At 37.2% G+C, this 23,664-nt stretch overlaps 1 protein-coding gene across 1 annotated transcript; it reads left to right on the top strand.

Annotated features, from left to right (window-relative positions):
* The first annotated feature begins 447 nt into the window (after positions 1-447).
* Positions 448-22,975, top strand: ZNF510 (zinc finger protein 510). Its single transcript, XM_067744861.1, has 6 exons — positions 448-696; positions 2,317-2,588; positions 3,430-3,488; positions 17,253-17,379; positions 17,670-17,765; positions 19,788-22,975. Exons 2-6 carry the CDS (start codon positions 2,519-2,521, stop codon positions 21,485-21,487), a joined length of 2,052 nt encoding a protein of 683 aa, XP_067600962.1. The 5' UTR covers positions 448-696; positions 2,317-2,518; the 3' UTR covers positions 21,488-22,975.
* Positions 22,976-23,664: the final 689 nt, after the last annotated feature.

Genomic DNA, 23,664 nt, shown 5'->3' with positions numbered 1-23,664 from the left:
TTTACTATATTTGCCTTTTCTAGTTATTTTTATTACAAATATATAATACAATGCTAAGTACTTTAACATGCATTTCTAAAAAAAAGGTAAACTTACATGATCCCAATATTATAACAATTAACAAAGGTAATGATAACTTCCCTTAATGTTTCCAATATCCTGTCCATATAAAAATTTCCACAGTTGTTCCCAAACGGCCTGTTTTCTCCAAAGAGGATCACTGATGGAGGACCACACACTGGATTTGCTGTACTATCAGAGTTTAACACATAACCTCTGGGGCTTTGGTAGAATTTGAGCGTCATTCATCAGTACAGACTGCTAACAATATCTTATTGCTCCCTAACTCCCACCCCCTCTACCAACACACACACACACACACACCCCGCAAATTTGCGAGTGATTGCAGCGTTTATGGGAAACGTAGTCTTGAACGTTTCCGGTTATCGCGCAGCATTCTGGGAACGGATGTCCTGGGCTTTTCTCCGCGCTGGTGAGGTAACCCAACTCTTCTACTTCCGCCCTCTCCCGACTGGTGGGCGCGGAGGCTTTGCGCCTGAGGTGAGAACGTTTTAGGTCCGGACATCCAGCTTGGAAGGGTAGGCTTGTGTCCCGGGTCAAGGAACGGCAAGTCCCGGAAACCCCTCCTGCCCCAACGTGGGACTCCCACCGCCTGTCTCCGTGCCCGGCCAGTGGGTAAACCTGGGAAAGGTGAATGGGGGCGGGCTCCGGGGCCGTAGGTGGGGCTGAGTGCTGGGCAGAAATGCTCGGTGCGGCACGGGTGTGGGAGCTGACCGCAGCCGGACCTGGGAAAGTCCCTTGCCAGCAGTGGAAGGGCAATGCACGTTTATAATATTGACCGTGAACCTGCTACGAAGCGCGCGCGGGCGGAGGGTCTGAGTTGAGCTCCCGAGCTAAGGAGCCAAACAGATCGAGTCAATTCCTTCTCTGTTACTTGGGCATAAGTCAGGTTTCTCACCTAAAAATAAGGTTATTAATAACTGTTTCGTGGCGTTGTTCAGAGAGATAAGTCTTCACCGGTAAAGCATTCAGCCAAGTGCTAGGCAATAAGCACTAATAAGTAGTAGTTAATAAGTCAACATATAATGTTGGCTCGCATCATAGTTAGGAGACACTTTGTTCTTTTTTTTTTTTTTTTTTTGGCGGTATGCGGGCCTCTCACTGCTGTGGCCTCTCCCGTTGCGGACCACAGGCTCCGGACACGCAGGCTCAGCGGCCATGGCTCACGGGCCCAGCCGCTCCGCAGCATGTGGGATCATCCCGGACCGGGGCACGAACCCGTGTCCCCTGCATCGGCAGGCGGACTCTCAACCACTGCGCCACCAGGGAAGCCCAGACACTTTGTTCTTTTCATTTAGATTTTAATCCTCACAGCCACCCTATTTATAATAAAGGTATAATTCTATCATTAAAAAAGAAGAAGAAAATGGTCTCAGAGAAGTGAAATAACAGACCCAAGGTCACAAAGGTGAGGAAGCTAGGATGTAAAAAAAGGTATACTTTCCTCCCAAATTCAAGCTGTTCCTAATATCCTGCCTACCCAAAACCCAGTGTTGCAGCTATCACAGCACTAGCAGAGTGACTTGTCCCCAGATCCCCAGGACTGTGATTGTAAAGTCAGTGTGAACTGAATCTCACTCTGTGACAGGTGTGTTTACTCTGGGATTTGTGGAATGTTTCCAGAGCCTCTGGGTTAAGACTAAGGCTCCTGGAAACTTCTGCACTGTCCAGGCTGTCTCTGTCCTCAGAAAGCACAGTCTGATGTTCTAGTGCAGTGCTGTCCAATAGAAAGAGAAGGTGTGCCACGTATGTAATTTTAAATGTTCTAATAGCCACGCTAAAAACTAAAAAGAAACAAGAGAAATTAATTGTAAGAACATATTGTGTCTGTCTCAATATATCAAAAATGTTACTTCAACATGTGGCAGGAGCCACATTTCAAGTGCTTGATAGTGGGTTGTGGCTAGTGGCTACCATAATGGATAAAAGAGTTCTAATGAATTCCAGGAGAAGCAAGTTTAAGGCCCTGCACCGGTGGTTCCCAACCAGGGTGATTTTGCTCCCCAGAGGACCTTTGGAAATGTCCAGAGACATTTTTGGTTGTCACAACTGGGAGAAGTGCTACTGGCACCTGGTGGGTAGAAGCCAGAAATGCTGCTTGACATCCTACAATGCACAGGACAGCACCCCTCACCCCCATGACAAAGAGTTATCCAGCCCACAATATCATTAGTGCTGAAGTTGAGAAACACTGCTCTATATGCAAGTTTCAACTAAAATGCATTTGTTTCCTAGGCCTAAGTCTCAGCATCTCTGGAACAAAGCAGCTCTTTTGTGGCAGAAAGGCGGGGACAAGAGTCACATCTCAGAGGAACCACCCTCATCAGAGCTTCGGAACAGATGCAGAAGAACCCAGAAAGGAGCAGGTTGTGATTCGCTCCAAGGTGATTAAGAGCTAGATCTTAATCACCTTGCCTAGAGAGAGCCAGACTTGGTGATGTCACCACATCCAGAATCCATCACAGACTGTGTGACCGTGGAAACTGTGGATCAGCTTGCAGAAGGTGGTGAGCAGGGGTGGAAAGGGATGGGTGACTGATACACTGCACAGGTAAAGCCACAGCCAGAGTCAAGGAAATTCTGTCTTCAGTCCTTAAATAACCCCCCACTTTCTTCATTCTCTCATTCTTTCAGATTCTGAGCCACTGTCACACCATGTTCATTACACATGGCATCTAGAGGTAGGCTGTGGCTTCCTTTATCCTGAACATATAGAATCACAAAATGATAATATAGGAAAAGATTTCTACTTTTGACTCTTAAAACCTTAAAACAAAATACTGAACTTGAGATGTATGTCCCCTGGTCACCCAGGACAGAGCTAGGAGCAAAGCACAGTGCTGTTCAAAACACAGCACTGTTCATTCTGTCACAGGTAAGTCACTAAAAGTGTCTTATCAAAAGTCTTTTTGAGAAATTGCAACAAATCAGAACAAAAAGATTTTAAAATATTTTGTCATTATCTTTTTGTTCAGAGTTTTCTGTTGATTTTCTAACTCAAGGTGTAAATAATAGGATATTAATATTAATCCTCTGTTTTAGTTTTTTGTGAATTAGTCAGAGAGGACATACATTTTTTTAAATCAATAGGAAAATAATTTACATCACCCAGTGATGTAAAAATGAAATGAAATGAAATGAAAAACAGGGTTATATCCATATGATCATATCAGAGATGTACATATTCAGGGAGTGCTGTCTCTATGTGGTGCTTCCTGCTCCTTAAGGATCAACAGAACATTTTTCCATAGAGAGACTTTTTTCCCAACTGGTGTGATGAGATTAGGCTAGTGAATACAGAAGCTCACCAGACCTTTCCTGACTCCATCCCTCTTTTCTTACCCCCAGCTTATTCTTCACAGTTCTCTGCATTCTCTCAGGAGCAGCAGAAAATGAACATATCTCAGGTGAGTTGTTCATTAACACCTTTTTTTTATAATGGATTGTATAGATGGTTAATTAACATGGCAAAGTAGATATAGAAACGGATCAGAATTATTCAAGGAAGATAATAGAAAAGCAGATGAATAGCACAGCAGAGTTGTCATGTGGATAGATAAAGGTCCTCTGATATTACAGATTTTCCAAAGTGCAGCTGCAAATTTCTTCTGACCTTTCTGATAGCCGTGGCAGAGAGTTAGACAGACAATATTTATTTGAAGAATGATGTTGATGAGAAGCTTAAACCAGACATTCCTCATGGAATTTAAAGTCGTCAAAGTCAGGAGAAATGTCTTTGTTGGTCTTCATGTAGGTGATAGTACAGATCTTTCCAATGACAACCCTGAAAAGAATTCCACTGAAAATAAAGGGCATATTGCCAAAGCAGGGCTTTTGTTAAAACAGGTGTTCGGATAAGTAAAACAGAAGTTGAGTTATCCTGTTGGATCCAGGGATAATTCTTAGACCAACTAGAGGTCAGTATGAATGGCTGTACGTTCATGTCCGTAAAAATAGCTCTCCATAAATATTCCTCTCAAGTACCTGTCATAAACAAGTTGTTTAGCAGACAGTTTAAAGTACTGTTCTTTGGCAAATGTTACCACACTTTCCATTCATACTTCAGTCCATTGCATGAAGCCTTGGTGTCTCTCTTCATATGCCTGTGACCTGCACTCACCAGTGACCTAATTACAGTCAAATCTAATGGGTCTTGTGTAGTCCTTACCTCACTAGACCTGTCTCACTGCCTGACTCCCCTCTCTGTGTCTCTGGAAGGTCTCCTGCATTAGTATGTGTGACACCCTCCTCTGCCACTGTCCTGCCTCTTGTTTCTTTCATGGAGTCATCTTCCTTCTCCTGCCCTTTCACGTGTCTCCTCCACAAGTTTCTATTCCTTCTCACTATTCTTCTAACTATTCTTCTTGACTCATTTCATCCCATTTCTGGTTTTAACAATGATGTATTTGCTGGTCTCCCAAATGAGGCTCTGCAGCCCACCCTGACCAATGGCACTTTTTGTGATGATGGAAATGGTCTATATCTGCATTTCCAAAATGGTGACCGGTAGCCATATATGCCTCTTGAGCAGTTGAAATGTGGCTAGAGTGGCTGAGGGACTGAATTTTTAAAGACTCTGCCTTTAATTCTCATGGATATATTGCTGGATCATGTGACAATTCTATGTTTAATTTTTCAAGGAACTGCCATACTGTTTTCAACAGTGGCTGCACCATTTTACATTTTCACCAACAGGGCACAAGGATTTCAGTTTCTCCAGATCCTTGTCCACACTTGCTATTTTCTGTTTTTCTCACAGTAGCCATTTTAATGGATGGGCGGTCTAGCTCTTTGCTTTTGACCTGTCATGAGTCAGCTTTGATTGCCTCATCCAGGAAACAATGCTTTTTTTTTCCCCTTTGTCTCCCTCTGGTCTAATTTCCAGTCCTCTTCTGAATCTGCATAGCCCTCTGTCTTTCACCTATCTGCACTTCCTACATTAGTGGAAATTACCTGATATGTGTTTGTCTGTCTGGTTAGACCATTAGCTCCAAGATCTGGAACCACCATGGGTTCATCTTCATAGGCTTTCAGCTTTCCTAGTTGAGATTGCTCATTAAACTCTGTTCCAAATAAAAGATCATCCCCTATGTATATGGAACTGGGCCACCAAGAGAATATGGATTTATATTCTTCTCAGACCACCACTTCATTTCTTACAAGATAGAGCCCATTCCGTTATTATCTTCTCTTTTACAAACCTGTGCACACTTGTTCTGCTTGTGACAAATAGGCCTGTTCTTCTGAATGAAAGGCTTTCCAAGAGGAAGTTTTTCTGACTTTCCCTCTATATTGTGCTTCCTCTAATATGTTGTCATTTAGCCTCTTAACCTTTAAGATCAGATCGCCTCTGGATTCTTTTCATGCTTATAAGAAGGACTAAACTTCTTGTGGACAAATACAGTCCCCTTGAAGGAGGTAATACACAGGAGATACTGGGAATAATGTGAAGATTTCTTCCTCATACATGGGAAACAAAGTCAAGATTAAAGGAATTAGTTGATTGATTGATCATTTGAATTCAGTGAGTATCAGGATTTGAAGTTTGTCAAAGAAAGGACAGACTGGTGGTATAGGTTCAGTTGATCAAAGGTGGAAGTTGAAAAGAATTGTGTCAGTCCTGAAGGATGGGTGGAATTTTGTTGCAGAGTATGGGCAGGTTACTGCATCTTGAAAGAATAACATCAAGTGGACTAAACAAGGGATACAAGGTCCAGTAAGAATCTTTGCCTATTACACTTTGGACTTCCTCTCAGGGAACACTAAGAGAGATGGAGAAATCTTGGGACCAGACTAGGTGTATTAGTTTGTTATGGCTGCCATGATAAAGTACCACAGACTGGATGGTTTAAACAACAGAAATTTATTTTCTCACGGTCTCGAGGCTGAAAGTCTGAGATCAGGGTAAAGACAGGCTTGGTTCCTTCTGAGAGCTGTGAGGGAAGAATCAGTTCCAGGCCTCTTTCCTTGGCTTATAGATAGCTGTCTTCACATAATCTTCCCTCTGTACATATCTGTGTCCAAATTTCCTCCTCTTATAAGGACACTAATCGAATTGGATTAGGACCTACCCTAATGACCTCATTATATATAAAATAAAAGCCTATCTCCTAATACAGTTACATTGTGAGGTGCTGGGGGTTAGGACTTCAATGTATGAATTTTGAGTTGGACTAAAGCCCCTAACACTAGAAGTCCTTCGATGCCATCCTTAAGGGTTTGATGTTGTCATGAGTTCTAGCATATGATATGGGGAAGAAATTCATGTAATAAAAGCAATTTTGTTTTTAATGTGGAAGTACTAGCAGAATGGGAAAGACATGAAAGGGGTAAAGTAAGAGTCCAGGTGACTCCAGAGTTTTTCTGATAGGAGGGCAGAATGGTGATCCCTGTTGTAGAAGTGTATGAGAGCTGAGATTTTGCATAATTTCATATATTTTTAAAGTCATTTATATTTCTTTTTTGTGAATCAGTCTTCTTTTTTGCTAATTTTAAAGGCTTCTTAATTATTAAATAATTTTTTAATTATTAAAGATTTATCTTTTTATTCTGACATATGTGACAGATATTTTTCCCTATTTCACTATTTGTCTTTGGACACTTTTTGTCCAGAGTTGACCAAGTTCTTTCATTTTTACTAGTGGCATTTTGAGAAATTGTTGAAATTTAGAAAGATACAAAGGGATAATGTAATAAACCTTCCCTAATTATCAACTATAAAATTTTTTACTTATTTAACTGAGGTACAGTTTTAATACTAGTAAAGTACACTCTAATTGTGAACTGAGTGGATTTTTACATATGTATATACATATAATTTACCACCCAGATTAAGAGAGAAAACATTTCCATCATCCCTGAAGTTTCTTTCCTTCCTTCCAATTTTCAGTTAATAATAACTGCCCCCTTCTGCAGAGGTAACCAGTAATCTAACCTCACTTATCAGGAAAAAAAGTATAAGTTCATTTTCAACACCATATAAATGGAACCATACCAATGCATGCACTTTTTCAGGGGAGGGGGTGGTCTGGCTTTTTTCTCTGTACATATTTTTAGATCATCAATGTTGCTGTGTATTTTAATACTTTTTATTGCTGAGCAGCATTCCATTATATGAATGTATGATGGTATGCTCATTCTCTTGTTGGTTTTTCATTTGTGTTTTTTCCAGTTTGGGACTATTATGAATAAAGCTGCTGTGAACATTCCTTTGTGTCTCTTGGCATATCTTCATTTCTCTTGGTTATACAAGTAGCTTTCTAAAGTGGTTGAACCAATTTATACTTCTATCTGTACCAAATTCTCACTATTGTTAGCCTTTTTGACTTTAGCCATGTGTAGTGGTCTCTCATTGAAATTTATAATTTGCTTTCTGTGATAAATCCTAGCATTGAGCACCATTATTTGTGTTTTGGCCATGTAGATATCTTTTATGTAAAGTAACTGTTCAGTTCTCTATTTTAATTGAATTATTTGCTTTTATTGATTAGTAGGAGTTACGTCTATATTATCAATACAGGTCATTTGCCAGATGTACGTATTGCTAATGTTTTTGCATTCTGTGACTTGACTATTTCTAGTGTCTTTTGATGAACTAAGTTATGAAATTTAATAAAGCTCAGTATCAGTGTTTCTTTAATGGTAGTTCTTTGTGTGTCATGTTTGAAAAATCTTTCCCTACTCTGAGATCATGAAGATATTCTCCTGTGTTGTTAGTGGATGCTTGATTATTTGAGCTTGATTCACCTGGAATTACTTTTGTGTATGGCACAAGGTAAGTGTCAAGGTTCATATTTCCATATGGATATCCAGTTGCCCTAGCACCATTTGTTGAAAAGACCATCCTCTGTCCACTGAATTGCAGCAGGGCCTCTGTTGTTCAATCAAGTGAACCAGTCAAGTGGTCTATATCTAGACTGTATTCTCTTCCTTTGATCCAGTTATTTCTCTTTTTACTAGTACTTCACTGTCATAATTACTGTTTTATTTCAGTAAGTCATGAAATCAGGTAGGCCTTAAAGTTTTACTTCTTAAAAAACTTATTGGCTAATTTTGATCCTATGCGTTTTCATAGAAATTTCGTTTCCACTGAAAATCCTGCTGTTTTTTTGTTTTGTTTTGCGGTACGCGGGCCTCTCACTGCTGTGGCCTCTCCCGTTGCAGAGCACAGGCTCCGGACGCACAGGCTTAGCAGCCATGGCTCATGGGCCCAGCCACTCTGCGGCACATGGGATCTTCCTGGACCGGGGCACGAACCCGTGTCCCCTGCATCGGCAGGCGGACTCTCAACCACTGCACCACTAGGGAAGCCCCTGCTGAGGTTTTTTAAGAGTAGAGGTGAAGTCTGACATTTCATTAGATTTACTCCTGTGTATTTAATCTATTTTGATATTGTAAATTTTTTTTTTTTTTTTTTTTTTTCGTGGTACACGGGCCTCTCACTGTTGTGGCCTCTCCTGTTGTGGAGCACAGGCTCGGTACGAGCAGGCTCAGCGGCCATGGCTCACGGGCCCAGCCGCTCCACAGCATGTGGGATCTTCTCGAACCAGGGCACAAATCCGTGTCCCCTGCATTGGCAGGCGGACTCTCAACCACTGTGCCACCAGGGAAGCCCTGTAAATATTTTTAAATTTCATTTTTAGTTGTTGGTTTATCAAAATACAATGGATTTTTAGATATTGATCTTATATCTAGCGATTTTGTTAAATTCGCTTATTCTAATAGCTTATTTTGATAGATTCTTTTGGATTTTAAATGCACATCATGTCTTTTGCAAATAAATAAAATTTTACTTCTTCCTTTTCAATCTTTATGTCTTTAATTTCTTTTTATTCTTCTAGTACCATGTTGAATACAAATGATAATAGAAATCTTTTTCTTCTACCTCACATGAGGGGGAAAATAATATTTCACCACTGAGTGTGGTTTTAACTTTAGAGTTTTTGTACATGCCCTTCATTAGAATGAGGAAGCTCTCTCTGTTTTTAGTTTGCTGAGAATTTTTATTACACAGAGGTATTAAATTCGGTCAAATGCTTTTTGTGCATCTGGTGAGATAACAGTATAATTTTATTTCTTTATTCTGTTAAAGGGGCGGATTATACTGATTGAATTATCAGTGTTTAACCAATCTTGCATTCCTGGGATGTCTCACACCTGGGTCTGAAGTACTATCCCTTTCATATATCATGCACCTTCTTGGTTAAATTTATGCTTAGTATTTACTTTTTATTCTATTCTAAATGGAATTGTTTTCTTAATTTTTTTATTGTTCATTGCTAGTGTTTAGAAGTACAAATGTTTGTGTGTTGATCTTGAATCCTGAAAATTTGCTGAGTTTATTAGCAATAACTTTTTGTAGATTTAGTGTTTATGTGTTATATATATTTATATATTAGATTATGTAGTCTGACTAGAGGTGATTTTACTTTTCTCCTTTCCACTTTTATCTTTTTTTCTTTTTCTTGCTCATTTGCTCTGGCTAGAACTTCCAGTACAATGATAGAATTGGTTACAGTGGGCATCCTTGTCTTATTCCTGAACCTTGGAGGAAAACTTCCTGTCATTTATTTTAGCATTGTGTATGACGTTAGCTGGGATTTGTCAAAAGTGCTTTTTATTGTGTTGAGGAAGTTCTCTTTTATTCCTAGTTTGTTGAGTGTTTTTATCATTCGTGTTGGATTTTGTCAAATGCTTTCTCTGCATCAATTGAGATGATCATGTGGTTTATTTCCTTCATTCTATTACTGTGCTGTTACATTGATTGATTTTCCTTTGGTGAGCCACTCTTACATTCCTGGGTTAAATCCTACTTGGTCATGGCGTATAATCATTTTAATATACTGCTAGGTTTGGTTTGCTTGTATTTTGCTGAGGAGATTTGCATCTATATTTCTAAGGAATATTGATCTTTAGTCTTGTGATTTCTTTGTCTGACTTCGGTTAAAAGTAACTCATAGAATGAGTTAGGAAGTGTTCCCTCTTCTATTTTGGAGTGAGTTAGAGAAGGGTTTGTGATCATTCTTCTTAAATGTTTGGTAAAATTCACCAGTGAATCCAACTGGTCCTAAGCTTTTGTTTGTTGGGAGGTTTTTAACTACTAATTCAGTCTCCTTACATGGAACTCTTCAGATTTTCTATTTCTGTTTGACTCAGTTTTCATAGTTTGTATGTTTCTAAGAATTTGTCCTTTTCATCTAGGTTATCTAGTTTGTTGGTGTACAGTTGTTTATAGTGCTCTCTTATAGTCATTTTTATTTCTGTAAAGTCGGTAATAATGGCCCCATTTTCATTACCAATTTTAGTAAATTAGAGTCTTCTTTTTTCTTAGTTAGTCTGCCTAAAGGTTCATCAATTCTGTTGATCTTTTCAATGAACCAACATTCAGTTGATTATATTTTTTATTCTTTATTTGGTTTTTCTCTGCTTTAATCTTCATTATTTCCATCCTTCTGCTAGTTTTGGGTTTAGTTCACATTTATTTTTCTAGTTCCTTAGGATATACAGTTAGGTCATTGATTTGAGATCTTTTTTTAATGTAGGTGTTATAGCTGTAAATGTCCCTCTAAGCACTGTTTTAGTTGCATCTCATAAGTTTTGGTATGTTGTGTTTTTCTTTTGTTATCTCAAAATATTTTCTAACTTCCCTTCGATTCCCTTTGATTTATTCTTTGATCTTTTGGATTTTTTAAGAATGTGTAGTTTTATTTCCACATATTTTTGAATTTTCCAGTTTTCCTTTTCTTACTGATTTCTGGTTTCATTATATTTTGGTCATAGAAGGTACTTCGTATGATTTTAACCTTTAAGATATATTGAGACTTGTTTCATGCCTAACATATGGTCTATACCAGAGAATGTTCCATGTTTACTGAAGAACATGTATGCTTCTGGTGTTGGCCTGAGTGTTTCTGTAGATATCTGTGATCTACAGTTCACAGCTTTGTTCAAGTGTGTTCTTCCAATATTGATCTTTTGTCTAGTAGTTCAATCCATTATGAAAGTGGGGCAATAAAATCTCCAACTATTATTGTTGAATAGTTTATCTTGTCAGTTCTGTCAGTTTTTGCCAACAGAAGTTCTGTTGTTAGGTACATGTATGTTTATAACTTTTGTTTTCTTGATTTATTGACCCTTTTACCATTGTAAAATGTCCTTTCTCTCCCTCTCTCTCTCTCTCTCTTTTTTTTTTTTTGTCTTAACACATTATTGACCAGAGATATATTAATACTTAGTCTTTTGTTACCCGAACGTTATTGACCGGAGATGTATCAATATGTTTGTAGAGAGTGATAAAATTAACATCACTGTGTGAAGTTGTTAGACCTTAAAATTGATCAAGGGTTCAGTATACAACTTATGATTGTCATTATCATTCACATTTTGCTCCGTTAGCTTTTCTGTTCCAACCTTGTGTATATTATAAACGTAAAATTTTCAAAAATGACACATCATGAAATTTTGAGTGAAGAAGAATTTTTTGGTGAATTTTATGCAGATAACTTTCTCTGATTGTCCAAGCGACATATATACTAGTCTCTCAGAAGATGATAGTTCTTCAGAATATAGTTCTGATTCAGATGATTTGAATATTGGACCAACAGAATCATTGATTCTGATATGGAAAGTGAAAATGAAACTCAAGGTGCTGGAACTTGCTCCTTTGCTTCTACAGAAGAGTGGACTGAAGACAACATTTCACAAAAATTAGAAGACTTTACAGGTGTGTCAGGTGTAACTATTAAATGTAATAACCTGCAAAGTGTCAGTGAAATAACAGAATTAATTTTTGGCCAGGCGAAATAAAAATCGCTGGCCACAGGCATTAGTTTTTGCAGAAATCTCCCAGTCAATAATGAGTTAAAGTCTGTTTTGTCTAATCCTAGTATAGGCAATCCAGGTCTATTTTGGTTACTGTTTACATGATATATCTTGTGTTAGTCTTTTACTTTCAAACTGTTGTGTCTTTGAATGTGAAGTGTTACTTGTAGACAGAATATAATTGGATCATATTTTTTCAATCCATTCTGCAAGTCTCTGCCTTTTAATTCAAATATTTAACCATTAACATTTAATGTAAGAAGCATTTGTCTTCTATTTAGACATTTGCTCTGAGTATGTGATATGTCCATTTTGTTTTTCTACTTCACAATTTTTGCTTTCTTTTGTGTTAAGTCAATATTTCCTAGTATACCATTTCAGTTACCTTGTTGTGCCTTTACTACATTTTTTCCCAGTTATTAGTGATTACCTTGTTGATTACAATTAACAACTATAACAGTATTGTTCAGATGAATACAAACTTAATTTCAATAGTATACTAAAACTTTGCTCTTCTATAGCTTCACATCCTCCTCACTCCTTTATGCTGTTATTGTCATCTAAATTAACAACTTTATACATGTGTGTATACTAGTAGCAATTTCTAATTACTGCCTCATGTAGTGGTCTTGAAATCATACAGGAGAAAAATAAATACAAAAAAATACATTTATAGTGTCTTTTATATTTTTACCTTTGTAGTTACTTTTACCTACATAGTTTTCCTTATTTCTTCATATGGATTTTTGAGTTATTTTCCAGTGTACTCTCATTATAGCCTGAATGACTCCCTTATTAATATTTCTTATACAGCAGGTATACTAATGACATTTTCCCAATCCTTATTTACCTAGGAGTGTCATAATTTCTTCTTCATTTTTGAAGGATGGTTTTGCCGAATATTCAAGTCTTGGTTGACAGTCTTTCCCTTTGGTACTTTAAATATGTCATACAACTGCCTAATGGTTTCCCTGGTTTCTAATGAGAAATCAGCTATTAATCTTATTTGAGACCCTTTGGAGGCAATGAGTCACCTCCCTCTTGCTGCTTTCAAGTTTTATTCTTTGTCTTTAGGCCCTTTTTCCTCTCTTCTCTCCTACTTCTGGTATGTGAATGTTGCTATGTTTGATTGTGACCCACAAATCAATGAGACTTTTTGTTCATTTTCCTTCATTATTTTTACTGTATACTCTCAGGTTGGGTCATCTCAATAGATTTATATTCAGATTGGCTGATTTTTCTGCCTCTTCAGCTCTTGAGCCCTCTAGGGCTAATTATTCACTTCAATTATTGTACTTTCTACTCCAGAATTTGAGTTTGCTTTTTCAATATATGTATACTTTCTGTCTCTTTATTGATATTCTTTATTTGATGAGACATTGTTTCCATACTTTTCTTTTGTTCTTTTGATGTGGTTTCCTTTAGTACTTGGTACATATTTAAAACAGCTGATGAAAAGTCTTGGTCTAGTAAGTCCAATGTCTGAACTTACTCAGAGACAGATTTTACACTGTTTCATACATAGTTTGTTTTCCTATATATGAGTAATAGTTTCTCATCTGTTTACGTCTCAAATTTTTGTTGAAAACTGGACATTTAAAATATGTGTAATGTGTAATCAGAATCTCAACAACTGCAGCTGTTGTTATGTATTTGTCTAGTGACTCTTTTGAACTAATTCTGTAGAATCTGTATTCTTTGTCATGTGTAGCCAACTGAAGTCACTGCTCCATTAATTAAATAGCCAGCTAGTAATTGGACAATGATTTCCTTAAAGACTTGTAACCAATAAGGTTCCCAATATTTGCTAAGTTACTCTGTGTGTATGTTGGGGCATGCCTTCAGCAATTAGCCCAGCATTTTATTACTCCACATTAGCCTTCACTTTTTTTTCATAGAGCCTCAAGGTTAGTGAGAGGCAAGGGTTTAGCACCTTCTCGGGTCTTTCCTGAATGTGAACACAGCCCAGGGATTGTGTGTCACCTTTTAGATCATCAGGAATATACCTGAGCTTTTCAAAGCCCCTTCTGGTTATCTCATTCTCCAGCTTTTCCCTTTAAGCTTTTTAGTAATACTGTTGTTTCCCTTAGCTGTTAAAAACTGTCTGTAGTAGTCAAGTAGCCATGATGGTAAACAATATCCCATGATTTTTTTAAAAAAGTAATGTCTTGTCCCCAGGGAAAATGTTATTTACAGCTTTGAGTCATGTCAAATGAAGAGGGGTGGTCTAGGAAACCACCGGACAGGCCAAATAATGCCAGTTCTCTGGGAATGGGGTTTATCTTCTAATTGAACCTGTCTTAGGTACTGAGGACTTGGGTCTCAGCATTTTATTACTTAGAAGATATAGGACAGATAGGTCTAGGCAGCATTTTTGGTAGTGTCTGCTACTGCTCTCTTCCTACTGCAGTGAGATCCCACCAATCACATTATGTGTTCTGATGACTTTCCCCTTACAGATTAAGTATTCTTTAGTGGAGATATGCATGAGTCTGAGTGGATTTAAGCACTGACTGTTCTTCCTCTACACTAGCTATCACCACATGGGACAGAAAGGGGCTTCTTCTGAATTCTCCCCCAATCCTCTCTATGACAGATTGGCTTCCTTGAGAAAATCTCACAAAGAAGGTAGAAATTACCCTGTGTCTGTGATACATACCATCTCCCTAGGGACTTCACACTCTTCACATTTGCATACATGTGGTTTTTATAGCTTAAGCTTCTTATCTTCTTATATGGAGTTTAGCATATGGTTCAGTAAGCAAATGAATGGGTCCTGATTCTCCCTATAGGTACCTATCTCTCTCCTGATTTCAGATTGTTTGCCATGCAATTTCATTTCTCTAATGAGTTCAAAAATACATTAATTTTCAGTTCACCAAGCTTTGTTCTTGTAAGATGTTAGTATTGCTCTTTTCAGCTTTCTACATCTTTGAGCTAAAATCTAAAGCCACACTGTATGATTGTAATTTTTTCTAATTTGGCGAGACTTACTGTTTTTGTTTTATCATATGCAAAGTGTAGCAGAAAATAATTTATGTTATGATCAGATTATCCTTTATATTTCAGTCAGTCAAGTTGGGTAATTATGTCATTTCAGTCTTCTGTGTCAGTGGTCAGCAAACTTTTTTGGTAAATGTCAGATAGTAGGCTTTGTGGGAGATATGGTCTCTCTTTGAACTACTAAACTCTACAGTTTTAGTCTTACAGCAGCCATAGATAATACATAAACAAATGAACATGAGCTGTGTTCTAATAAAATTTTATTTTCAAAAAAACAGGTAGTGTGCCAGATTTGGTCTTTGGCCCATAATTTTCTGACCCCTGTTCTAAATCGCTATTGGTTTTTCAGTCTGCTTGTCCTGTGAGTTACTGAGAGAGTTGTATTAAAAACACTAATTAAAATTGTGTGTCTGTATATCTAATTTCTCTCAACTATTGTTTATATATATACAATATACAGTAATACTCATTGTTCTCTGTAGTTATATTCTGTAAAGTGGCCATGAACACTGAATTAGCAAATACTGAATCATTGCTCCCAGGGGAAATACAGGATTAGGTTCCTGCAAGCTCCTGGTCACAACGTTTTGGTTAGCCAATCAATATGTAACCTGGTTATGTGTGTTTCTGTTTAAGAACATCTTATTTAGTAATATTGTTGATTCATGAACATGAAGTAACAGCCAACAGCACCGTAATTAATGCTTGAACACAGCCTATTAGACATGCTTGTTTTCTGCATAAGGCATATCACAACTTTTTTGCACTTAGGGACACTAGATAGCACTTCTTTTTCTTTTTTTTTAAATATGGAATTTTATAAATTTATTTTTATTTATTTTTGGCTGCACTGGGTCTTTGTTGCTGTGAGCGGGCTTTCTCTAGTTGCAGCAAGCAGGGGCTGCTCTTCATTGCAGTGCACAGGCTTCTCATTGGGGTGGCTTCTCTTCTGCGGAGGATGAGCGCTAGGCACGTGGGCTTCATTAGTTGCAGCACGCGGGCTTAGTAGTTGTGGCTCATGGGCTCTAGAGCGCAGGCTCAGTAGTTGTGGCGCATGGGCTTAGTTGCTCCATGGCATGTGGGATCTTCCCGGACCAGGGCTTGAACCTGTGTCCCCTGCATTGGCAGGCAGATTCTTAACCACTGTGCCACCAGGGAAGTCCCTAGATAGCACTTCTGTAATACACAATGGGGCATTCTAAAATGTGAAACCACCAAGAAATAGCACAAAAATGAAAAAAAGTGCTAAATAGACTACAAAAAGGATATGATTACTGTACAACAGCTGAAACAAGAAGGCAAGGCATTATCTTGTTCAGATTCAGCTGGGAAAACGTGTATTGGGCAAATTTTTTATCATTCTGTGAATGTCTGCAAATGAATGCAAAATCACAAGTACTAATTTGGAAGTTAAAAGTAAATTTTAGTGAGTAGGTGAATTTGCAAATACAGAATCTGAATAATGAGAATTGACTGTATTTGGAAGCTGTGTTGATATGCTGTATTTGGAAGCATATCAATTTATGTTATACCTTCTGTTAAAAGAATCATTTTATCATTTATATATATGTGTATGTATATATATATATATATATATATATATATCATACTTTCTTACATTCAGGTCTACTGCTTTTCATGTTAATATAACCACATCAATTTTCTTTTGGTTAGTGATTATGTATATATCTTTTTGCATCCTTTTCCTTTCAATCTTCATACATCTGCCTCTATAAATTGTGTTTTCTTTGTTATTTTTATGCTGTCAGTCTTCCCTTTAATTGTATTTGTTAGTCCAGAGGTTGGCAAATTTTTTCTGTAATGTGTCAGGTAGTAAATATTTTCAGTTTTGGTAGTCATAAAGTCTCTGATAAAACTGCTAGGCTCTGCTTGTTTTTGCATAAAAGCAACCATAGACAATACAAAATTATTGGGGGTAGGGTGGTTGCTGTGTCCCAATAAAACTTTTATTTTAAAAAGTGGCAAGCTGGATTTGGCCACAGGTCATAGCTGACCGCTTCACTGGAGCATGCCCAGGGTAGTAGAGTGGGATGAAGATTGTAGGAAGTGTATTTATATTTTTCTGCTAAAAAATAAATTAAAAAGACAGAAGTTTTACTAATATACTTATTGAGAGTACAAGTATATAACTCATAAGTACATACAAATTAAGTTATTAATATTTTTACTAATTGAGCACCTCCAAAGTATAAGCTAAAATTAGATCCAAAATAGGCATCCTTTATATTTGTTTCAGCTCTTTACGGTAAACATAAGAACTGTTTTCATGCGTATTTCCTATGTCATCTAATTCTAAACCCAGATTAAACAGAAATGTACTCTTGCAGGCATCAGTGTCATTCAAGGACATAACTGTTGAACTCACCCAGGAGGAGTGGCAGCAAATGGGTCCTATTCAGAAAACCCTCTACAGAGATGTGATGCTAGAGAACTACAACAACCTAGTCTCAGTGGGTGAGCATATAAGCATAACTTACCCTCATAACTCCATACAGAAGGCATTTCCTTTTTATGCATCAGTACACATGAATACTTTAGATTTTAATGTCATTTAGGCTTTTTATTAAGGAATATAATATAACCAAGCCCTACTGAGGGATAGAAAGTGTTTGACTGCCGTTACCAACTGCCAATGATAAATTCAGCTGAGGGCCTTCAGGATGCTGTTCCTGAAGCTTTTTCCACTTCTGGAGACTAAAAAGCTCGTCATCTGGCCTAAGTACTCAGTTGTTGCCTGTTTACAGGGAACTGCATTTTCAAACCAGAGGTGATCTTCAAATTGGAGCAAGGAGAAGAGCCTTGGTTCTTAGAGGAAGAATTCTCAAACCAGAGCCATAAAGGTGAGTTACTGAGCACTAATAGAATTCTGTGGGGTAGTTAGACTCCAGAAGGTCAGTTTTGCAGTGAACACCTTCATATTTCAAGACTTTTCTTATAAGTCCCAAAGGCACAAAAAACACCAGTCAAAAGAGAATGATTAATAAACTTGACTACATTAAAATTGAGAATTTTGTTCATAAATGATACCATTAAAAGGATGAAGAGACAGGCCACAGAGTAGCAGAATAGATATACAATACAAGTAACCTAGAAAGGATAAGCATCCTGAAAATGTAAAAACTTCTGCAAGTCTAAATAGGAAAGCATAGCAACTCAGTTTAGGTGAAAGACTTTGTATATAGGAGCTTTCAAACAGCTGTTAAATCTTTGAAAATGTGTTCAATCGCATTACTTTTCACAGAATGCAAAATAGAGTATAAGGTGAGGTGAGTAATATGTATAGCATGAAATGAGATTAACAAATCTGGCAATGGCAAGTCATGGGGAAGATGTAAAATATTAAAGACTCTTATTTATTGACTGAAAATGTAAACTGATAAAACCACTATGAAATCAGGAAGATGTTATCAAATAGTTAAAGTTTTACACACCTGTAACCAAGTAATCATTTTCCCAACTGTATACCCTATAAAAAGGCATGATTGTATTCTCTAGAATGAATAAAACAATATTTACGGCAATATTGGTTATTTTTGCCAAAATTGGGCTCATCAGCAATAGAATAAAGGAATAGTATTTCTTAAGGGAGAATTATACAGCTATATGAAATCTTATACAATGATTGCAAACATAATATTAAACAAAAAATATAAATATGCATGTATGGTTACATTTATGTAAATGTCAGAAACAAGCAAAACTCAATTACATTTTTAGGAATTAATATATAGGTGGTAAAACTACAAAGAAAATCAAGGAGGTAAATATCAGGAGAGTGATGAATTCTTAAGCATGAGGAAGTTGTTACCAGGCAGGGATTTTTGCAGAGCCATTTATGTTCTGTTTCTTGACATGGTTTCTAATTCGATGAGTGTTCACTCTATACTGTTAAATTGCACATATAAGTTTTATGCAAATATAAATTATGTTTCATGCTTAACAGAAAGTTACAAGATGAACCAAAAGTAAAATAGTATTCACAGTTCATATAAGCCAGAAAGGATGGGCATCTAGAATGCATAAGGAATTTGGATCTTTGCAGTAAGGTCTTCCATGATACCTCATTTAAAATTGTGCCCCTCATATCAAACTGAAATGTGGAAATTTAGAATGAAGTGATCAGGTTCACTTATCTGCACTTTTGTTAGATGATATAAGTCAAAGGTATCACAGCCAGAATTGAGCAGTGAATCTAATTTAATTACAAGAATTGATTTTCCTTTTATCAGTGTCATACTTGTTTGTATTTCTATGACTCACAGCTGCAAGATGGGTTTTATCCTGAGCTATAAACCTCTTCATTTAATCATGAGGAGGTTGGTGCTATCAATTTAATTTGATTTTGAAAGACTGAATGGAAATAAGGAATGATATCAAATTGAAGTATGAAGACTCTTGAGGATTCTACCAGTAGAGCCTAGATAATGTTGGACCTCTACTGTAATTTACTTCCTCAAACCAAACCATTCTCCTGTTGGGCCTAGCCTATCAATGCTTATTATCTCCTAATTTTCTTGTTATTCTACTTAAGTTTATAACCCCCCATGTTGTATTAATTATCTGGTTTTCCTGCTCCCTAAAATCATTCCCATAAAAGTCTAATTTCTCTCCCTTCTCCACCCAGGTAGGAAAATCCAATTTATCACAATCCAACTACAGATAATGTATTTATAACCAGTTTCCTCTCTAATTTTCACTGTGTCAATATTATTTTTTAAAGGAGGGTGTCTCTCTCTCATACACACAAAACCACAAATTAATCTTGAGAAACCAAAAAATGAAATGCAACAAAGGCTATATGTTTATAAGCCTCATCCATAAGAATAGTAAGATTCAAAGTGTTTTCAATTTTTCTGTTTTAGAAGACTACAGAGATGAAAATCTAATCAAGAGGAACAAAAAAATCAAAGACAAACACCTGCAGCAAGTAACATTTATAAATAATAAACAGTTGCCTAGAGAGAAAGAAGAAGTTTTGAGAAAACCATTTAATCTGCACATAGTTCCTGTTTCTTCATCAAAAATGTCCTGTAAATGTGACTCATGTGGAGTGAATTCACAAAGTATTTCTCAATTTATCATTAATAGTAGAACCTACTCAACAAAAGATACAGATTGTTATAATGTATGTGAAAATTTGCCTTTCAAAATTAAACTTGAAAGAACTCATACTGGAGAGAAATTTTATGAATATAATAAAAATCAGGAAGCCCTCAGTTATAAGGAAAATCTTCCTGAACATCAGAAGTGTCAAACATTAAAGCAAGCTTTTGAATTTAATGGGATTGGAAAAGCCTTCTATGTTGAGGCTGCCTGTGTTAAACATAAGAGTACTCATACAGGACAACAATCCTGTAAAGATGAAGAGTTTAGGAAAAACTATGACAAGACAACTCTCTTTGACCACGAAAGAACTGGGACAGGAGAGAAACACTCTCATCTTAACCAGTGTGGGAAATCCTTCTGTGAGAAGTCAGCTATCAAGGAATACAATAAATTTAACATGACTGTGAAACATTGTGAATGTATTACAAGTGGGAATAATTTCAGCAGGAAGTCATACCTTACTCAACCTCAGAGAACTCTCACAGAAGAGAATCCATTGGTATGTAATGACAGAACACAAACTGGAGATAAACACTTTGAATGTCATGAAAATAGGAAGTTTTACCAGAAAGCCCACAAAGTATGCCAGAGAACTCACTATGAAGTAAAACCCTATAAATGTAATGAATGTGGGAAATCCTTCTGTCAAAAAGGACACCTCATTCAACATCAGAGAACTCACACAGGAGAGAAACCATTTGAATGTAATGAATGTGGAAAAACTTTCTCCCAAAAGTCACACCTCAGTACACATCAGAGAATTCACACAGCAGAGAAACCCTATAAATGTAATGACTGTGGGAAAACATTTGTCCAGAAGTCAACGCTCAGGGGACATCAGAGAATTCACACAGGAGAGAAACCCTATGAATGTTGTGATTGTGGGAAAACTTTTGTTCAAAAGTCAACCCTCAAAGATCATCACAGAATTCACACGGGGGAGAAATCCTTTCAATGTAACGAATGTGGGAAAACTTTTGGCCAGAAGTCAAACCTCAGAATACATCAGAGAATTCACAGTGGTGAGAAAACTTATCACTGTAAAGAATGTGAAAAATCCTTCTGGCGAAAAGACCATCTCATTCAGCATCAGAAAACACACACAGGAGAGAAACCATTTAAATGTAATGAGTGTGGGAAAACTTTTGCCCGGACATCAACCCTCAGAGTTCATCAGAGAATTCACACTGGGGAGAAACCATTTAAATGTAATGAATGTGGGAAAAAATTTGTCCGGAAGGCAATCCTTAGTGATCATCAGAGAATTCATACAGGGGAGAAACCCTTTCAGTGTAATAAATGTGGGAAAACTTTTGGTCAGAAATCAAACCTTAGAATACATGAGAGAGCTCACAGTGGGGAGAAATCTTATGAATGTAATGAATATGGAATATTGCCTAAGAAGTCAACCCTAAGTGTATACCAGAGAATTCAGGGAGGGGGAAAACCAAATTGATATAATAACTGTGGAAAATTCTTCTGACTAAGAGACCAACCTATTTGACATCAGAAAATTCACAAAGGAGAAAAACCATATAAGTCTGAATATAGGAAGAATTTTGCCCAAAAGGCAACTCTGAGAGTGTATCAGAGAATTCACACAGGATTTCTTTCAAGGTTCTCTGGAAACCCTGTTGGATGGAGTCATGCTTTGTTAGATAACTCATATCACATGTGCTGGTAATCTCATTAGTAAGAATTTCATAGCTAAACTAAATTTCCCTATCTCCCTTTCATCTAACTGGGGCTTTGTGACTGTCTAGTAGACTGAGAATGCTCATGTTGTATGCCACACCTAGTTCTGACTTCCTTGGTCCCAGCAGTATCTCAGTCATACATGGAATAGTAGCAACTATCCCTTAGAGAGGAAATGTATCCCCCACTTTGCTGCCTTAAGCAAAGCTGCTGGCTCAGTTTGACCCTCAACTCATAAGTACTCTAATTGGGCCTGTTTCACTGATGGTTTTGCTAGTTGAAACCACTTGGACACTGAATGTTCAACCTCAGTGCCATTATGCAGAGCACAAAACTAATGTGGCTGCTCCTGTCACTGGGCAGAACACAAAGATGTTCTCAACTCTAGCCAGTATTCCCTCTGATGAAACTTGGTGCGTTTTCATTGACTCTTGGGTTCTTACTGTACCTAGCTATCTGACATGCCTGTTGTAAAACTATAGGCTTATAAAAGGACCCCTGTTTGGCACTGTGAACTGTGGGGGGAAAATCACAGCTGCTGAGCACAACGTCTGGGTTGTTCAACTAGATTCACATGGTAAGAGACTATTCTCTGATAAGACTAACTGGAATCAAGTTGCTGATCAAGCCCCCACTACCCTGATTCAGGATTGCTACCTGAATCCATATCATACTGATGGCAAAACATTTACCATCTTACCCTGGATAGACAGTAAAGGTGTGTGTATATATCCAGTGTTTCCTTTGATGTCATTTGATACAAGAATGTAGTTATTTTCTTCTGGATTAGTAGCCAGTGCTCCATATGCCATTTGATTAATTCATCCCTTTCCTACTGATTTTAAATATCTTCATATACTAACTTGTCATTTGTAAGCATATTGCATATAACTGACTAATGACCATATTAGTAACAAATCCTCCTTTTATGAACAGGGATGGCACATACCTCATATGAGCCAAAATACCCTGTCTTTCTGGCCTGATAATGTTTCACTGAAGGGTATTTGAATCAAGTTTAGAAAAGGAGAATACCTCCTAGGACTTTGGAAATGAAACATCACAGACCAGTTACATTGTTACTCCAGAGCTGCCAGCAGCATTGTGAAGAAGATTCAACTGCGATAAGAGAAAATAATGTCCAGTTAGTACTATATTCCCTGAAAATCAAGAGATTACTGTTTACTCCATCTTTATAATTGTTGGTAATATAAAGTCATTCTTTCATAAAATTTCTCTGTTTTCTTAAGATATATAGAATCATCTCCTTTACACCCCCTTTCATATATCATCTTTTAGGATTATGATTGGATTTGCTATTAAGTTCAGGACCATCTACCCTCCAAGATGGAACCAGTTCACCCAAGTGGCCTGAATGGGAGGCCAGGTGACAAAGTCCCCTGATGGCACTCATGCTGTATCTGCTGTCTCCTTGGTGGGGAAGCCTCTCCAGATAATACATTATCAACTGGAGACCATGGTCTATGCTGTAGTCATGAATGCTCCATTCTCCCTGCCTGGTTCATCTCCTTTCCAAGTATTAACTTTTATTCCAACAGATGGGTTCCTTATCTAGAGACACTGGCAGAGTCAATTTTCTGTCTGCCTGCCTACTAAGGGTTTTCGAGCTAATAAAAGAAGCCTCCATGAAGGCAGGAAATTTTATCTGTTTTGTTCATAACATGTCCCTCTATGTATTGGGCATTAAAAAATTATGAAGAGTCCCTCTACATATTGGGCACTGAAAAATACGTGTTGAATATAGAATTATAAAAGTGATATCTGAAAATTTTTCCTTTTGATTCTTCAAATTATATTTTGAGATTATTCATTATTATTATAAATAGTTAAGGAAATTATTGCTCTAAGCTCCCACTCAGACTCGTCTTTTGGATATTTTCTAAAATTGCTAAGAGAAAACTCAATATTCAGAAGTGT

The sequence above is a fragment of the Pseudorca crassidens genome, chromosome 7 (assembly GCF_039906515.1).
Source record: "Pseudorca crassidens isolate mPseCra1 chromosome 7, mPseCra1.hap1, whole genome shotgun sequence".
Classification (NCBI taxonomy): domain Eukaryota; kingdom Metazoa; phylum Chordata; class Mammalia; order Artiodactyla; family Delphinidae; genus Pseudorca; species Pseudorca crassidens.
Note: the sequence above shows the minus strand (reverse complement) of the source record. Positions and strands in the feature narration are given on the sequence as shown.